Source organism: Lynx canadensis, chromosome D2 (genome assembly GCF_007474595.2).
Source record: "Lynx canadensis isolate LIC74 chromosome D2, mLynCan4.pri.v2, whole genome shotgun sequence".
NCBI classification, from domain to species: domain Eukaryota; kingdom Metazoa; phylum Chordata; class Mammalia; order Carnivora; family Felidae; genus Lynx; species Lynx canadensis.
Window position 1 is genome coordinate 57,307,685 of NC_044313.2, and position 17,587 is coordinate 57,325,271.

Sequence of the window (17,587 nt, forward strand, 5' to 3'; positions counted from 1 at the left end):
TCGTGCTCTCTCTCCATCTCTCAAAAATGAATAAACGTTAAAAAAAATTAAAAAAAAAAGTATTAGCTCGGGGTGTCTGACACTTTTTCCCTTTTAATTAAAAAAAATTTTTTTAGGGGCACCTGGGTGGCTTGGTCGGTTAAGCGTCTGACTTTGGCTCAGGTCATGATCTCACGGTCCGTGAGTTCGAGCCCCACGTCGGGCTCTGTGCTGACAGCTCAGAGCCTGGAGCCTGTTTCAGATTCTGTGTCTCCCTCTCTCTCTGCCCCTCCCCTGTTCATACTCTGTCTCTCTCTGTCTCAAAAATAAATAAACGTTAAAAAAAATTTTCAAAATAGCATGAACAGGAGTGTGGCAGAAGTTGATTCCAACCTTCGTGGATGACTTCATGGGGTTCAGGGCTTCAGTGGAGGAAGTAACGGCTGATTTGGTGGTCATGAACTTGCGGTTTGTGAGTTCATGTATCATGAGCACTGTATCTTTGTCTCTCTCTCTCTCCCTTTCAAAAATAAAGATTAAAAATAAAGTTTTAAAGAAATGGAGACTGAAAAAAAAATAAGTCGAGCCTGAAGATGTGGCTGCAGTGTCATGATAAAACTGAACAGATGAGGGGCGCCTGGGTGGCTCAGTCGGTTAAGCGTCCGACTTCAGCCAGGTCACGATCTCGCGGTCCGTGAGTTCGAGCCCCGAGTCGGGCTCTGGGCTGATGGCTCAGAGCCTGGAGCCTGTTTCGGATTCTGTGTCTCCCTCTCTCTCTGCCCCTCCCCCGTTCATGCTCTGTCTCTGTCTCAAAAATAAATAAAAAACGTTAAAAAAAAAAAAAACTGAACAGATGAGGAGTTGCTTCTTATGGACAAGCAAAGAAAATAGTTTCTGGAACAGAATCTACTCCTGGTGAAGATGCCGTGAAGATGGTTGAAACGACAGCAAACGATTTGGAATATCGTATAAACTTAGCTGACAAAGCAGGGACAGGGTTCAAGACGATTGAGTCCAATTTTGAAATAAATTCTACTGTGGATAAAATGCTACCAAACAGCATCACCTGCTACAGAGAAATCATCCGTGAAAAGAAGAGTCAATGAATGTGGCAAACTTCATTGCTGGAGCCACCCCAGCCTTCAGCAACCCCCACCCTGATGAGTCAGCGACCATCAACGTCAAGACAAGTTACTCCACTAACAAAAAGATTATGACTCACTGAGAGATGATGGTTAGCATTTTTTAGCAATAAAGTATTTTTAAATTGAGGTATGTACATTGTTTTTGGCTCTTTTTAGACACAATGCTATAGCATACTTAATAAACTACAGTATAAATATAACTTTTATATGGAATGGGAAACCAGAACATTCGTTTGACTCACTTTATTGCAAAACTCACTTTATTGCGGTGGTCTGGAACTGAAACTGCAATGTGTCTGAGGCGTGCCCCAATGCTGCGAAGGAAGCCCATCTGTTTTCACATTTAGCCTTTAATTAACCATCCTTGGTCTTTCATTGTCTCTTTTAAATTTTTTTTTTTCCAACGTTTATTTATTTTTGGGACAGAGAGAGACAGAGCATGAACAGGGGAGGGGCAGAGAGAGAGGGAGACACAGAATCGGAAACAGGCTCCAGGCTCTGAGCCATCAGCCCAGAGCCTGACGCGGGGCTCGAACTCACGGACCGCGAGATCGTGACCTGGTTGAAGTCGGACGCCTAACCGACTGAGCCACCCAGGCGCCCCTCATTGTCTCTTTTAAAAGCATTACTTGCTTCTAGCAATAGCCATCCAATACTATTGTCTTCATAATTACCACTTCCTCATATTTCTCAATGCCCAACACCCTAGCCCTAGTACCCCCCAGGTCATCGTCAGTGAAAACTTCAGTAATTGCAGTGCTGTCCTGTCCCTGTGCTGCATCTCTGGCCGGGGATGGGGTCCTCATTGCCAGTCAGGCAGCAGGTGATCTAGCTCCCAGATCCCATTTTAGCATCTGCTTTCTACGTTCCTGTCGCCAACGTCACCAGTTGGACTCTCCATGTAGCAATGCAGTAAGTTTCTAAGGGAGCGTTCTCAGGATAGATAACCTGGAAGGGGAATGGAAGGAAGCAAGACTAAATAAGAATAAATAAATAAAGGAAGAACAGGATTCATGACAACGATGCTGACAAGCTTTTCAGAACTCAGGGGAACAGAGATGGGAACAGCCTTCAGGAAGAAGAGGCGCCTGGACAAGAATAACCTCGCTCTACCACAATTGTTTTCTTCATCTGCTGGTTAATAGGATTTGATTGCAAAATTTGTTCTGTAAAATAATCTTGCTGATATCTTGTCGATAAGACTTTTAGAAACATCTGAGCAAAAATGATTATTTCTTAATTTATCTATTATAACAAGAGATCCCAGACAGCTTAACTCATTGATTATAGTTCTGCTTTAATAGAGGAACATTTGAAAATACACAGATATCCAGGAAAAAAAAAAAAAAAAGGAAAGCAGTATGAAGTATTCCGAGCACAGTCGTGCTTTAGTTTGGGTCCTAAGTTTCTAATTGTAACACCAATCGTAGTTCTCAGCAAACATGGCCCACCAGCTCTCCCAGCACATCCAGTGGTAACAATAGAGTGGTACACTTTACAGGGGACTTGTCAATTACCCACCCACTCTATAAATTTACCCGGTGTTTCATCTGGATTTTTCATAAGAAAAGGGGCATATCAATAAAATTCACAATCAGTGTCAGGTTTCTGAAGACTGGGGTGTGAAATATCACTTGTCAATTTGCTTCTCAGGCTGAATTTTTTTTTAAACAGGTTAAGTTATTCTTTAAAGCCATTTTCTAGACGTGGGCAGTCTAGGTAATTTCATAGTGATGTTGGTTGAATACGATACAAAGGGAATGCAGGTATTTTCCAGGACAACAGGATAGGTGAAGGAAGCTTGAAGAATTCATGAAGCAAAAAAGGTGATAAAACCTAAACTTTTCTTTCAGATGTTTTTGAAATCCTATAAACCTTTTTTTATTCCAGAATGGATCATTTCACTCCGGTACATAAAACGTATAGAATGCGTTGCCTGGCATCAAAATGGGAAACCCTCTCTTTCACAGAATGAAATTCTCTTCTGGTCCATCTTGGCCCAAGTCCTGGTTGTCTGAGGGCAGATTTCTCTTGAGAGGCCTAAAGTTGTAATAGAAAGCATCGTTTTCATCTACTGGTTGGTATTCCTGGTCAATTTCAGTGAGGAGGCCACTTCCAGAGCCACTTCCAGATCCTGAGCCAGAGCCAGAGCCGGATCCAGATCCAGATCCAAAATAGTCCTCAGAGAGAGGGAAGACATCATTCAAGTTCTGGGATCCTGTCATTCTGAAGTAAGAGCAAAAAATGGAAAAGAAAAAACAGTGAAGTTTGAGACATACGAAAGAAAATCATAAAAAATTTTTAAGGTAGAAAATTAATGCAGCCACCCAGTTGCTCAAACTAAAAGTTACACATTTCCCAGTTATTCAATGCTTTAAAACAAAAAAACAAATCAATCAGGCCTTTCTACATGTTTGCCTAGACTTAACTCATTGCATTTATCTATCAACATCTACACATTGCAGACTCATATAAGCAATGCTAATTTTCTTATCAGTAGCATAGCAATCCTGTATTTGGTAAATTAAGAGGACATTTATTAAAAAAAAAGATATATTTTCCCATCTTCTTCCATTAAAGAAAGCACAAACAAGTAAGTCAGCCTAGATAGATGACATTTTTCCCAAATTTAAAATTTCTACAAAACTTCTAATATTCACAGTGCTTCAGCACAACTGAATCTAAAGAAATTCTTTGTGACAAGTTAAGCGTTATGTTTGCCACCATATTAACTTCAGGTTCCTCTCAAACAGTAAATGTATTGGGGCACCTGAGTGGCTCGGAAGGTTAAGCGTCTGACTCTTGATGTTGGCTCAGGTCATGATCTCATGGTTCGTGAGATCGAGCCCTGCATTGGGCTCAGCGCTGACAGTGCAGAGCCTGCTTGGGATTCTCTCTCTCCCCCACTGTCTCTGCTGCTTCCCCACTTGTGCTCCCTATCTGTCTCAAAATAAATAAACTTAAAAAAAAAAGTAAATATATTCATTCAGTTGGGTTCAGTTTGGTGGTTTAGAAGTCCACTCAGCACCAAAAGACCAGAGCCATGTTGCTACTCCTCGGTGGTACAACAACACAACTAAATATCAGAGACAAAAACTGTGTTTCATAGTCTATGGGTCATTTTTTCCGACCACGAACAGATGAGGTCCCTCCTCGAGAAATTTAGAACTTATTGGGGAAGACAGACCATAAAAAGTAAATAAATCAGGAAACTATGAGATGGTGGTAAATGCTATGCAGAGAAGTGAAATAGACTAATGTATGAAAGGGTGAACAGGTGGCTAGTTTAGACTGTGGGGTCAGGGAAAAGGGATCGGCACTGGAAAAGTGGAAACGCATGTGCACACATGCACACACACACACACACACACACACACACACAGAGTATCAAAAACATGGAACAATGAGGTCACCTAAAGAAAGCATGCAGATAGAAAAGAGGCCCAGCACAGAGCCAGGGCCATATCAATATATTAAATATTGAACAGAGGAGAACGAATAGCCAGGGAAGTAGAAGAAAACTCAAGATAAGGTGGGGCCATGCAAGCCTAGAGAAGAAAGCATTTCCAGGGTGGGGGCATCAACTGTTTTGAAGGCAATTAAGAAGTTGAGAAAGCCAAACACAGAGAAGTAAAGAGTGGATGTGTTAACCAGGAGTAATTGTGACCTTACCAAACATTCTGAGGGGAAGGTAGAAATGAACGGAAGTCCAAACAGAAGGGGTAGAGGGATGGGGAGACAGGAAGCATCCTTTTCAGTAAGTGTTACTGTGAAGAGGAGCAGAGAACGGGCAATAGCTGGACAGGATGCAGAGTCAAAGAAGGGATTCTAGCTAACTGCCTGAGATGCTAGAGAATTCTGCACCCCGGTGGAAACAAGATGCTGGTCTCACAGGAGTCACTGCAGAACTGAAGTCCTAGAAAAGGCGTGTAGAGGTAGGATCCCCAGAACAAGGAGGAGTGGCCCTAGAAGCTGCCACAGAGTACAATCAGGAAACTCATCTCGATATTTAACACAGGAAACTACTTAATGTGTGATGGAAAAGCAGTGAAGCCAGATAGGGGATAGCGAGGAAACCCAGAGATGAGAGAAGATACTTCTCTCCCTAGGCTAAAGGGACAATGGAAGGAGGTGGATTTCCCTGAGCCCAGCTACTAGGGGTATCTGGTGGGAGCCGAAGTCATGGAGGAGACACAGTCCTGCCAGAGGTGCTACTCAAGGCAGGGACCGAGGAGAAGAAACATCCTGATCTCTCCCTGCCTCTCATGCTCTCTGGTCTCCCTTCTGTGCCTTCCATTGTCCAAACTCAGCCACAGATCAGGGAGCCTGAGAGATGCAGACCATGGGATGAGCCCTCACCCCTTACCCAATACAGAGAAGGAAGAGGAAAGGAAAAAGAATGGATAGGAGGGCAAATGGGCCTGGGACTAACACAGAAGCAAGAACTGTTCACTCCTAAGTGTCTGGGGTCACAGTGAGATGGAAAATTTCCCGGCTGAGGAAAGAGAAGATTGTAGAGACTTAAGGAGAGAAGAAATGGTGTAAAAATAGTTGTTTGGGAGAACTTGGGTTATTCCTCCAACATTTTAGCTTTAAATGAATTACTGTGGAAACTCAGAAGTTAAAATAATGGAGGATGCTACAAAATCAATTTCAAGCTTAATGCTGTGGACTAAAAGTAGAGGTACAGGAGGGGTGCCCGGGTGGCTCAGTTGGTTAAGCGTCCAACTTCAGCTCAGGTCATGATCTCACGGTTCGTGAGTTCGAGCCCCGCATCGGGCTCTGTGCTGACAGCTCAGAGCCTGGAGCCTGCTTTGGATTCTGTGTTTCCCATGCTCTCTGCCCATCCCCCTCCCCATCCCCCTCCCCCCCCTCACGCTCTGTCTCTCTGACTCTCAATACTGAATAAAGGTAATAAAAAAAAAAAAGGGAAAAAAAGGAAGTAGAGGCATAGGAGCAGGATTGCAGAGCGACATTTTGAGGATGGTGACGATGTAATCTCTTATGCAGTGAGTGCCAGCAACGAAGAGGGTCGCCAGGACCTCCCCTCCCCCGCCAGGACCTCCCCCCTCCCCCGCTGAGTGATGATGGCCTCACCTGGTTTGGGCATGATGACTTCCCTGGCTTTGAGGAGAGTAATTTTCTAGGGTTAATCTTCAAAGTCTGAAGATTAAACCTTTATGATAATCCTTTTCATAACGCATTTTTGCTACCTGTTGTACGATTTTGCTGCTTACTAAAACAATTGATTCGAAGACAATTCCATTTTTGTTACTTATGAATTCCTATTGGATCTTTTTTGCAAGTTTAAATCAGGTTTTATTTCATCAAGAAGAGGTTTGGCTTTGTCTCTGATAAGCCATGGCCATTTATTCTTCTCTTCCCTAATTTCTTTTTTCATCACTACTATCTAATCTCAGGATATTTTAATAACCCTTATTAGCAATCATTCTGTATTCCTCCCTCTCCTCCAGCCCCTGGTGACCACTCGTCTATTTTCCACCTCCATAGAATTGACTATTCTGGGCATTTCATATGGATAGAATCATGCAAGGTGTGGCTTTTTGTGTGTGGTTTTTTTCACTTTGCATAATGTCTTCAGGATAGATCCATGTGATCGCACACTTCGTTCCTTATTTGGCCAAATAATAGTCCACTCTAGCGAAATACTGCATTTTATTTATGCACGCAGTTGCCAGACTCCTATTGGATTTTAATATATAATGTGCTCTATTTACATAAACAGAATAATGCTCAATCATTTCCAATACTTGTCGGTGAAAAGTAGTTGGTTTTTGTCTCTGCCACCACAAAAAGACCTTGCAAAAGTTTGGATGAATCGTGCATTCTTGCGCATCTCACACACCAGTAAATACAGTATACAGCTTTACCGTGTACTGTGTGGTGAAAACCAAGCCACCAAGGCAAGAGCCTGAAGAAAAACACACTGGACAACCCTCCCATCTCCAAGCCAAGGTCTCAACAGGGGTCAGTGAAAGTAAGATCAGAGAAAGTTCACTTACAAAAAAGGGTCAGTCCTTGGAGGGAGGATTCTGTTGGTTTCATCTGGAAGCAGGTTGAACATTGGTCCTTTTTCATCAATGCAGTTTGCAGAATTACTGTCAGGATTACAGCGTACCCACTGGTACCTGGCCCTCCGCACAGGAGAACCTACCCCAAAAAAGGAACCCATGTGGTTACTAAGTACCTCTCACACAGCTTCTCATCACTCTGTCCAGAAGAAATTGTTGATTAAGTGAATTCTAAATTTGGTAGAAGGTAAGGTGTGGGCATGACCATAAATAGACCACAAATAGAATGACCATAAATAGAATAGCAGCATCCACCCTGTGCCAGCCTTTTAGATACATTGTCCTCCCAACAACCCCATAAAGTAGCCCAGGGTTTAAGGTTAGAATAGGATTGGGCAATCAGCCACCTGGAGTAAAGTCCCAGCTATGCTACTGGTGACCTGGAATACCTTCACTTCCCTGAGCCCCCTCTGTGAAATGAAGATGCTAACAGTGTCGTTTTTTCTCATAAGCTGGTCCTCAAAATCAAATGAGAAATGCATGTAAAGATGTTAACATAGTGCCAGGAACACAATAAACACTTGGTAGTGTTAACTATTATCATTTTTGTACTATTCTCTCCACTTTACGCAAAGGAAAACTGAGGCCACATGGATATTGAAGGGCCCAGTATTCAAACCCATATCTGACCCCCAAAGCCTGCCCCTTCTTATAGAGATGAGCCAAATCACATTCAGAAAGATTAAGGAATACACCAAGTAGTACCTAAGACATTACGGGGCCCTAGTTCTTTAGGGCCATATGATGTTCTTAGGAATGAAAAGTTAATAAAAACTTGCCCTCTTTCTTTGCCCTCAGATCCAGTCAGAGATTTCAGAAGAACCAGGCTGTTCTATTCGCAGAGGGACAGACTGGTTGCAATACCCTAGTTTGTCACAGCTTCTTTTGAGTTTAGTTTCTACACAGAAGTCTCCAAATCTGGTGTTAGAAGGTAATACAGGAGATGCCTTATTAATTCATGAAATAAACTGTCTATTCTTCACTTTAGCAAGAATGGAAGCCCGATGGTGAGAAATACTTCCCCATACTTCAAAAGGTTCATCTCCTCCCCACCCGAAGCCCATGTTTTATTCACACAAGGGCAATTAATAATCACCTAGCAAGAAAGGGCATGTTTAGAATCCTTGAAAAGCAGGAAAAGTGGTTTTAAAACCCAGTACATTGTTGTCTGTACAGATCAAAGTGGAAATGGTAACAACTATTTCAGAAAACAAACAAAAAACCCAGTGCTATGGACAATCACGGCAACTTTTTTTTTTTTTTTTTTTTGCAATAGTAAAAGATTGGAAAATTACATGTTAAGGTACAGCTATTAAAAGAATGAGGCAGGGGTGCCTGGGTGGCTCAGTTGGTTAAGCGTCCGACTCTTGATTTCAGGCCACGTCTTGTGGTTCGTGGGTTTGAGCCCCACGTTGAGCTCTGCACTGACAGTGCAGAGCCTGCTTGGGATTCTCTCTCTCTCAGTTGCTCTCTCTCTCAAAACAAATAAATAAACTTAAAAAAAAAAAGAATGAGGCAGCTCTCTGGACACTGATATAGATTCTCCGAGGTAGATTATTAAATTTAAAACAAAGTAAGGAACACTGTGCATTGTGTTAACATTTGTGTGTGTCTGTGTTTTTAAGAATATATTTACATATATGCTTGCATATATGTATCTTGAACCTCTGAAAAGTTACACAACATACTGATTGCCTTTGTGGAGGGGATTGGTAGGCAGAAGACAGAGGAAGGAAGGACCCTGACTGCCCTCCCTCCTCTTGACACACTTCTGCAAGCCCCCTACAACAATTCATCTGCTTCCTGTCATCATAAATAAGTTTAGGGACGACTGGGTGGCTCAGTCAGTTAAGCCTCCAAATCTTGATTTTGGCTCAGGTCATGATCTTACAGTTCATGAGTTTGAGCCCTGCATCAGGCTCTGTGCTGACAGCACGAAGCCTGCTTGGGATTCTCTCTCTCCCTCTCTCTCTTCCCTTCCTCTGCTCGCCCTCTCTCTCTCAAAAGTAAATAAATAAATAGACTTAAAAAACTAGTTTATATCTTCTAGAATTTTACATAAATGGACTCCTACAGCAATTTGACAGGGTTTCCTGACATTGTTTTAATTCAGGGACTAATGGAAAGGTGTCTTTACCTTTTACAGCACTCTCTTCTAGAAATGGGCAGTCTGTTTAGATATTCCTTACATCTAGACTGCTTTTGTTGCAATTTTTTAAAGTAACATTTATGTTACAGGGCGCCTGGGTGGCTCTGTCGGTTAAGCTTCTGACTCTTGGTTTTGCCTCAGGTCATGATCTCATGGTTCGTGTGTTCGAGCCCCACTTAGGGCTCCACGCTGACAGCATGGAGCCTGCCTGGGATTCTCTCTCTCCCTCTCTCTCTCTGCCCTTCCTCTACACTCTCTTTCTCTTAAAATAAATAAACTTAAATAACTTTATTTTTAAAAAGGAGAAAAGAAATATGAGCTTATTATAGAAAATTTTGAAAAATGTATTAAACAAAAAAAAAAAAAAGAAAAATGACCCCTAATCTCATTACCCAACATCCCCAGAGACCATGAACTTTGGAGTTTTGGGGTCACCCCAGTATCTGTTTCTAGGAGAGTATGCACAAACTATGTCCTGTTCTCTTCTGACAGCAACTATCAGAGGTTGATACCAAAGTCAAATTCACTTTACCTCTCAATAGGATGGCCAAGGACTTTGTTCTTAAAAGACTGAAGAACCACAGAACTTTTTCAAAATGTCCTCTTTCTTTATGATTCTCTATCATGTCTATTTGTACTCAACTTTGTCCTAATAGCTCTGATTAACCAAGTTATTACATCATTAAGATATATGATACACATTTATAATCTATAAAGAGATATATAGATATAGGTAAAATACAATGTATAAAAGATACATGAAACTATTCACCTTAGTACTATTTAAACTAGGGAAACAGGAAATAACTTGATCAAAACAGTTAAAAATCTCATTATTAGTCATTCATATGAGGGAATATTGACAAAAAAGTTAAAAAGTAGTGGTTATAGAAAAGACTATGTAACATCATGGGAAACTCTATATTTAAAAATGAGTGAAAAAGGCAGAACACCATGCTGCACAGTAGTTGTTAATGCAACCGCATAAACAGATATTGGGGAGAAATTTGAGGAAATCCACAAAAATATAGTGATGGACTCTTTGGTAATTTTTTTCTCATTTTGTTTTATAAATTTCTATAAATAACAATATTCCTTGAAAAAATAAAGACACTAATGTAAGAAAGTAAATATTCTCCCGCTGGTTTGTTTGTTTGTTTCTTTCTTTCTTTCTTACCTTTGGAACTACTATCACAATTTTCCCCATGGTTCCTGAATATCGCTAACTGTATCTGGCTTGGGACAGCTAGTCATCCAAAATAGGTTAGTTCTGTCACTGTCTGGAGACTGGAGGTAAGGTAGCAAGATGACATCCAATGCCCCTTACTAGCTGTGTGACCTTGACCAACTTACTTAACCTCTGTGTAGCTCAGTTTCTTCATCCATGAAATGGGAACAGTAATAGATCCGATAATGAGATATAAATGTTAGGTTCTTAGAATAATAACTAGCACCATGGTCAGAGCTCCTTAAACACTAGTTTCTCCAATGAGGAGGAGACCACAATGACCAATCTCTGCTAGTGGACAACTTATAAAGACATCAGAATTTAAACACTCATTCTACCATTTAGCATCTGTCTGATTCTCAATGTCTCATCTTTCAAAGATGAATAATAGTATCCCAAACAGTTCCTTTACAGTGAAAGTATGTAAAACATCTAGCACAAATCTTTGCACCTGGTATTGGTATGGTTTACCTTTCTCCTCTGATTCTTTCCTCAAGCAGCGTAAGTTTGGCATTGAGTGCTTGCTACTTAAAACCCCTGCCTTGTAGGTGGGACTAAAAAAAAAAAAAAAAAAAAAAAAATCCAACATGTCCAGCAGAGGGCGATGTCTTCACACTCTGTGCTGTCTAGAACAGCGCTGTCCAATAGAAGTGTTCAGACAACCATGTATGAAATATTCTCTTTTTTTTAATGTTTATTTATATTTGAGAGAGACAGAGCGGGGGAGGGGCAGCCTGAAGCAGGCTTCAGGTTCTGCGCTGTCAGCACAGAGCCTGAACGGGGGCTCGAACTCACAGGATCATGACCCCAGCCTAAGTCCCACGCTTAACCCACTGGGTCACCCAGGCGCCCACGTATGGAATTTTCAATGTCATAGCAGCTCTATTTTTTAAAGTAGAAAGAGACAAGTGAAATTAATTTCAAGACATTTCATTTAACCAATGTATTCAGATATTGCCATTTAACATATAAGCAATGTAAGTTAATGAATATTTTACGTTTTTCTTTTCATGTAAGTCTGGGTGCATATTTTGCACTAACAGCACATTTCAGTTTGGATTCACCCATTTCAAGCGCTCAGAGGCTATCATTTTGGGCACTGTAGATGTTTGCCTTCTCCTTTACAGGCAGCCGATGTGCTATCAAGCTGAGAGAATGTTTGCATAGATAGGAAGTTAAACAGAAAAGTAAAACTAAAACTTTATGGGGAAGCGTCCAGGTGAAAGACCCTATCATTTTGCTGGCATAATACAGCTTTCATAAACTCATGAAAACAAATTCTAAAATACAAAATTCCCCCCAGAATTCAGAGTCTCAGCTTTTAAAATTTATAAAGAGGGGCTTCTTGGGATGCCTGACTGACTCAGTGGGTAAAATGCATGACTCCTGATCTCAGGGTTGTAAGTTCAGGCCTCACACTGGGTGTAGGGATTACTTTAAAATAAAATATTTAAAAAAAAGAGGGGCTTCTTTTGGGGGTTGATGAAAATGTTCTAAAATTGACTATAGTGATAGTTGCATATATCTGTGAATATAATTTAAAAACTTTGAATTGTACACTTTGAATGGATGAACTCTATGGTATGTGAATGCTATTTCAATAAAGCTGTTTAAAAACTCATAAAGAAATCAAAGGTAGAAGTCACCCCTCCCCCCAGAAAAGTGTATCTAATTTGGGATTGATGATTTTCAGTTGGATTAAAATAAAGAACATGGTTACAGACACAATGTTCCTGACATATCTATTGAAGGGTGTTGGCAGGATGTGAATTCAACAGTTCCAGCCCCCGATGTTGTGGGAATATCTTGACTCCTATCTTGCTTGAGAGAAATGCCTCATGATTACTGATTACCATAATTGGAAAAAATAAAAGAGAGAATGTTAGTGGACACAAGGGTTATCTTCTCCAAAGGCCCCACCTACTGGATCTGCTGGTGAACTTTGTGGTAGATTCCAGGGAAAAGAAGGGTAAATTATTTAGAATCCTTTCCTCATTGCTCGCCACCCCCACATACGCACAAAGTCACTAGTCCCACTTTATACAAAATGCTTTCTGTGAATGAACATTACCCCAGTAATCTCTCTGCATCTTTATATATTGTAGTACCAATTTTTCCCCAACATCATCACAATTTGCCAATTTCCTATTCTTTTTTTTTTTAATTTTTTTTTCAACGTTTATTTATTTTTTGGGGACAGAGAGAGATAGAGCATGAACGGGGGAGGGGCAGAGAGAGAGGGAGACACAGAATCGGAAACAGGCTCCAGGCTCTGAGCCATCAGCCCAGAGCCTGACGCGGGGCTCAAACTCCCAGACCGCGAGATCGTGACCTGGCTGAAGTCGGACGCTTAACCGACTGCGCCACCCAGGTGCCCCAGCCAATTTCCTATTCTTAATGGAGATCTGCTGCAGGTATGTTAGAGAAACTTAAGCAGAAACTGCCATGCGGAGGGTTAAAAAAAAAAAAAAGGCATTTTGTTCGTTGTTTGGGTAGCATGGAAACAGACATCACTAAGTTGGAGTTGCTTCCTACTAGACAATCAATTCTACAAGATAGATAAGGTTCCCCCACCCTTGCATGGCTTGCCAAGCTGTAAATGTTCCCAGTTTACTTTCAATTTCTCCCTCTCTATACCTCAATTCGCTGGTAAACTTTATAGCAAGTTTACTACAGCCAAAACAAGGTTTTTTGTTTTAAAGAAAGAAAAACTCGAGGCACTTGGCTGACTCAGTCAGTAGAACACGTTACTCTTGATCTCAGGGTTGTAAGTAAGTTCAAGTCCCACCTTGGATATAGTGATTACTTAAAAATAAAAACTTTAAAAAGAAAAAAAAGATAAGAAAAGAAAAGAAAAGATCAGTAAAGAAAAAAGAAAATCTCTACCTAGAAGACAGTCAAGTTGCAGTAGAAAGTTAACTCTGTCCTTGAAATCAGATGGCCACTTCTGGCCTAAAGTCTCAAAATATTTTGCAAGCGGTTGGTCTAAAAAGCAAATGAATCTTCTCTTCTATAAAGTGGTGTTAATTCCTCTTCACAGGAAATGTGATGATCATTTACGAGAGAATGTACATGAAATCACTTTACAATCAAACAGCAGCACACATGGGTGGAATCAATATCTACTGTAACCCAATAGTGTGGAGTAAACACATGATCTGGCCACAACTGCTCGTGGATTTTCCATTTTCTCTCTTTATGGGCATCTTTTAAAAAGAGGGGCGGGGCGCCTGTGTGGCTCAGTCAGTTAAGCGTCCAGTTCTTGATTTTGGCTCACGTCATGATGTCATGGTTTGTCAGATGACACCTCACAGAATGCGGAGTCTGCTTGGGACTCTCTCTCTCCCTCTCTCCCTCTGCCCCTCTCCACCCCACTCTCCTCTCAAAATAAATAAATAAACATGAAAAAAATTAAAAGGGGGGCAATAAAAGACTTTAGGATTCACAGACCTTATCAATAATCAATAATCCCCTGGAGCTCTACATTAAATCGATGGCCACCTGTGCTCTCCAGGGTCTCCCATGCGTTGCCAAATTTCCATTTCTTTGCCCCTAATAGACATGATTTTATATCATGTCTTTACTTGGGTTTGACTTATAGTAACTGATAGGGGCTGAGTTGTGTCCCCTCAATTTGTGTGTCGAAACCCTAACTCTCAATACCTCAGAATGGGGTTGTATCTGGAGATAGGGACTAAAAAGAGGTAATTAAGGTCAAATGAGGTCATATGGATATACCCTAATCCAATATGGCTGGGTCCTTATAATCCAATATGGCTGGTGTCTCTTATGAAGAAGAGATCAGGACACAGACACACACAGAGGAAGGACCATGTGAAGACACAGAGAGATGGGCATCTTCAAGGCAAGGAAAGAGGCTTCAGAATGAAACCAACCCCACCGACATCTTGATCTTGGACTTCTAGCCTCCAGAACTGTGAGGAAATAAACTTCTGTTGTTTAAGCCACACCAGTCTGGGATACTGGGCAGTCTTCGCAAACAAATACAGTAATCTAAGATGTTTTGAATATGTGCAGTAAAAGCAAGCCAAAAGCCTAGTTAGTTTGATCAGTTCAGTCAAACCAGTGGTTTGAGTAAATATTTTTTAAAAGATGGAGGAAAAACACTGTCAGATCACACCTGGCATCACGTGGATGTGTGGTGAAATAGTGGCGTGGCTCTTTCCACTGCAGCCTTGAGCTTGCCGTCACTCGCACACACAGCCCCGGGTGGGCATCTATTTCCCTTCCTATTGAATTTTTTTTTTAACGTTTATTTGTTTTTTAGACAGAGAGAGACAGAGCATGAACAGGGGAGGGGCAGAGAGAGAGGGAGACACAGAATCTGAAACAGGCTCCAGTCTCTGAGCGGTCAGCACAGAGCCCGACGTGGGACTCGAACTCACGGACCGTGAGATCATGACCTGAGCCGAAGTCGGACGCTTAACTGACCGAGCCACCCAGGCGCCCCTCCCTTCCTATTGAGACGTGGGCACAAACCCTTCATTCCAACACCAAGTGCACTTCTCCTTTGGAAATACCCTAGTTTTTCAGTTCATTCATTCTCTCTTTCTTGGTTCCTTTTCCAACAAAGAGCTAAACCTACCAGGTGATGATATAAATGCTAGTACTTTGTACAGTTTCATCATGGTTTCTTCACTTCTTTCTGATGAATACCTACTACATAAGGAACGTTTTTGCTTTAATTCCAGTTTTACCTACTGAATCTTTGTGGGGAACGTGATATTTGGGGGAAATTCTGAATACGTAAAGACTAACTTAGCTCTTGCCAGGGTGGACTCCCCCCACACCCCACCCCCTCTCCCCACCAACTGGTCACTCAAATCTGTGCTACAAATATAGACCTCATTACCCTGGATCTTGTCACAACACACTAGGGAATTACCTCATCAAGCTGAAGATTTTCCCTAAAAGACCCAAGCCTGTTCCCTACAATCAATAATGTTTTATACTGTAAAAAATAAATAGATTTGGGGCTCCTGCGTGGCTCAGTTGGTTAAGCATCTGACTTCAGCTCAGGTCACGATCTTGTGGTTTGTGAGTTCGAGCCCCGCCTCGGGCTCTGTGCTGACAGCTCAGAGCCTGGAGCCTGCTTCGGATTCTGTGTCTCCCTCTCCCTCGGCCCCTCCCCCACTTGTGCTCTGTCTCTCTCCGTCTCTCAAAAATAAATAAATGTAAAACAAAAGTTTTTTAAATAAATAGATTCATTAAAAAGTTTCAGGAACACTACTTGCTGTTATTTTCTTCAATAAATGCATAACAAGAAGAAAATAATTTTATAAATTTCCAGTACATGACGAACATATCTGAGATTCCCTATATGATTTCATTTCCACCAAAAGTAAAAACAAGACCATTAGAGTCACTTTGAAGAAACAAATCTGGGACATGTATGTCACTAGGAGTCAGTATTTCCTGTACAATTTGGGGAACCTTAAATGTGTTTCTACCATAAATTCTCCCATCTATTTATCAGGTCATGACCTTCTACCTTGTTTAGACATGATCCCTTATTTACCAAAGGAGAAGAAATTGTATCTTTCCTACAAACTGTTAATTTTCGTTGTCTTAGTCATTAAGACTTTAAGTTGTTTCAGTCTGACTAAACAACCCTGGATCATAGAGAAATCTAACACGAAATTTCCAGATGTAATGTCTCTCTGAGCAACAGCACAGACACTAAAATTCTTCGGCCTCTTTATAAACTCTGAGAGGGTTTGTACTATGTCTAGCCATAATTGAATTTTCACTAAGAACCAAGTTTTTTTTTAAAAAGGGAAAAAAAACAAATTTACTCTGATTTCTACAAATATATCATTTCCCACTGTTAGAGTAATTATGACACCACCATAATATAGGAAAACTTGGGACTGATAGAAACCCTAAGGGATAGGCACTCAACAGTGCCACTTTCTCCATAGACACATAGGTATTTTTCTACATTACTTTCTTGAATTTCTGAAAGTTTATAAACTAGGGGTGCCTGTGTGCCTCCGTCAGTTAAGTGTGGGACTCTTGATCTCGACTCAGGTCATGATCTCAGGGTTCGTGGGATAGAGTCCCGCATGGGACTCTGTGCTGACAGCGCTGAGCCTGCTTGGGATTCTCTCTCTCTCTCTCTCTCTCTCTCTCTCTCTCTCTCAATAAAAGAAAATATACATTAAAAAAAAGTTTATAAACTATACCTTTTCATCCCAAAATAAAAGAGCACGTTTCAACCATTGTGAGAGCTTACAAGGCCACACCTGCCTCCAGAGCCTCATCCTTCTTGGTACCAAACTTAACCAAACTCACATTAAGGAGTTTAGCCACCCCAAATATTTTTTCCTTGCATACTTTCTCCCACAATACATTCTGTATCTTAAAGTGAATATTATCATTTGTGGGAAACATGGGGCTTACAAAGATTACAGCGGGGGGCGGGGGGTGCAAGTTTCCCGGGTCTTACCTTGAACCGAAGAATCAAAAACCAGGAGGAGGGCAAGAGCCAGGACAAATGTAGTGTCCTGGAGGAGCCGTTGCATCGTGACCAGCTCACTTCGGTCCTGCTGCCTGGACACCAACTTCACGATTAGGAAATGTAGCAGGGTGCACTCTGTCCCTTTTAGAAAAAGTTCCAAAACCTCAAACCCTGCCCAGAACACACGTCACAATTTCCTGAACAAATAGAAAGAGATCCACATCAAAACCCAGAAAGATAAAAAAAAAAAAAAAAAGACAGCAAAATAACTATTCATACCCATTATGAAACTGCACTGAACTCTCCCCAGGTCTGCTTTTTCAAAAGTTTTGTTGTTTCACACTTGCCTGTTAGAAATTGTTTTCCCACTAAAACAGTAGAATCAGCATTCAGTAGACTCGGTTTTTCCTCTCCTCAATTAGCAATCTGAACACAAGATTTTTAACATAAAGAGTCCACGGCCCTGTGGATGAGGGGGAGTTGGGCACTGCCTTTTCATACTGAGGACCTTCA

At 41.3% G+C, this 17,587-nt stretch overlaps 1 protein-coding gene across 1 annotated transcript; it reads right to left on the reverse strand.

Moving 5' to 3' along the window:
* Positions 1 to 2,401: 2,401 nt before the first annotated feature.
* SRGN (serglycin) lies at positions 2,402 to 17,199 on the reverse strand. Its single transcript, XM_030334111.1, has 3 exons — positions 17,063 to 17,199; positions 7,148 to 7,295; positions 2,402 to 3,350 (listed from the first exon to the last, which is right to left on the reverse strand). Exons 1-3 carry the CDS (start codon positions 17,136 to 17,138, stop codon positions 3,089 to 3,091), a joined length of 486 nt encoding a protein of 161 aa, XP_030189971.1. The 5' UTR covers positions 17,139 to 17,199; the 3' UTR covers positions 2,402 to 3,088.
* Positions 17,200 to 17,587: the final 388 nt, after the last annotated feature.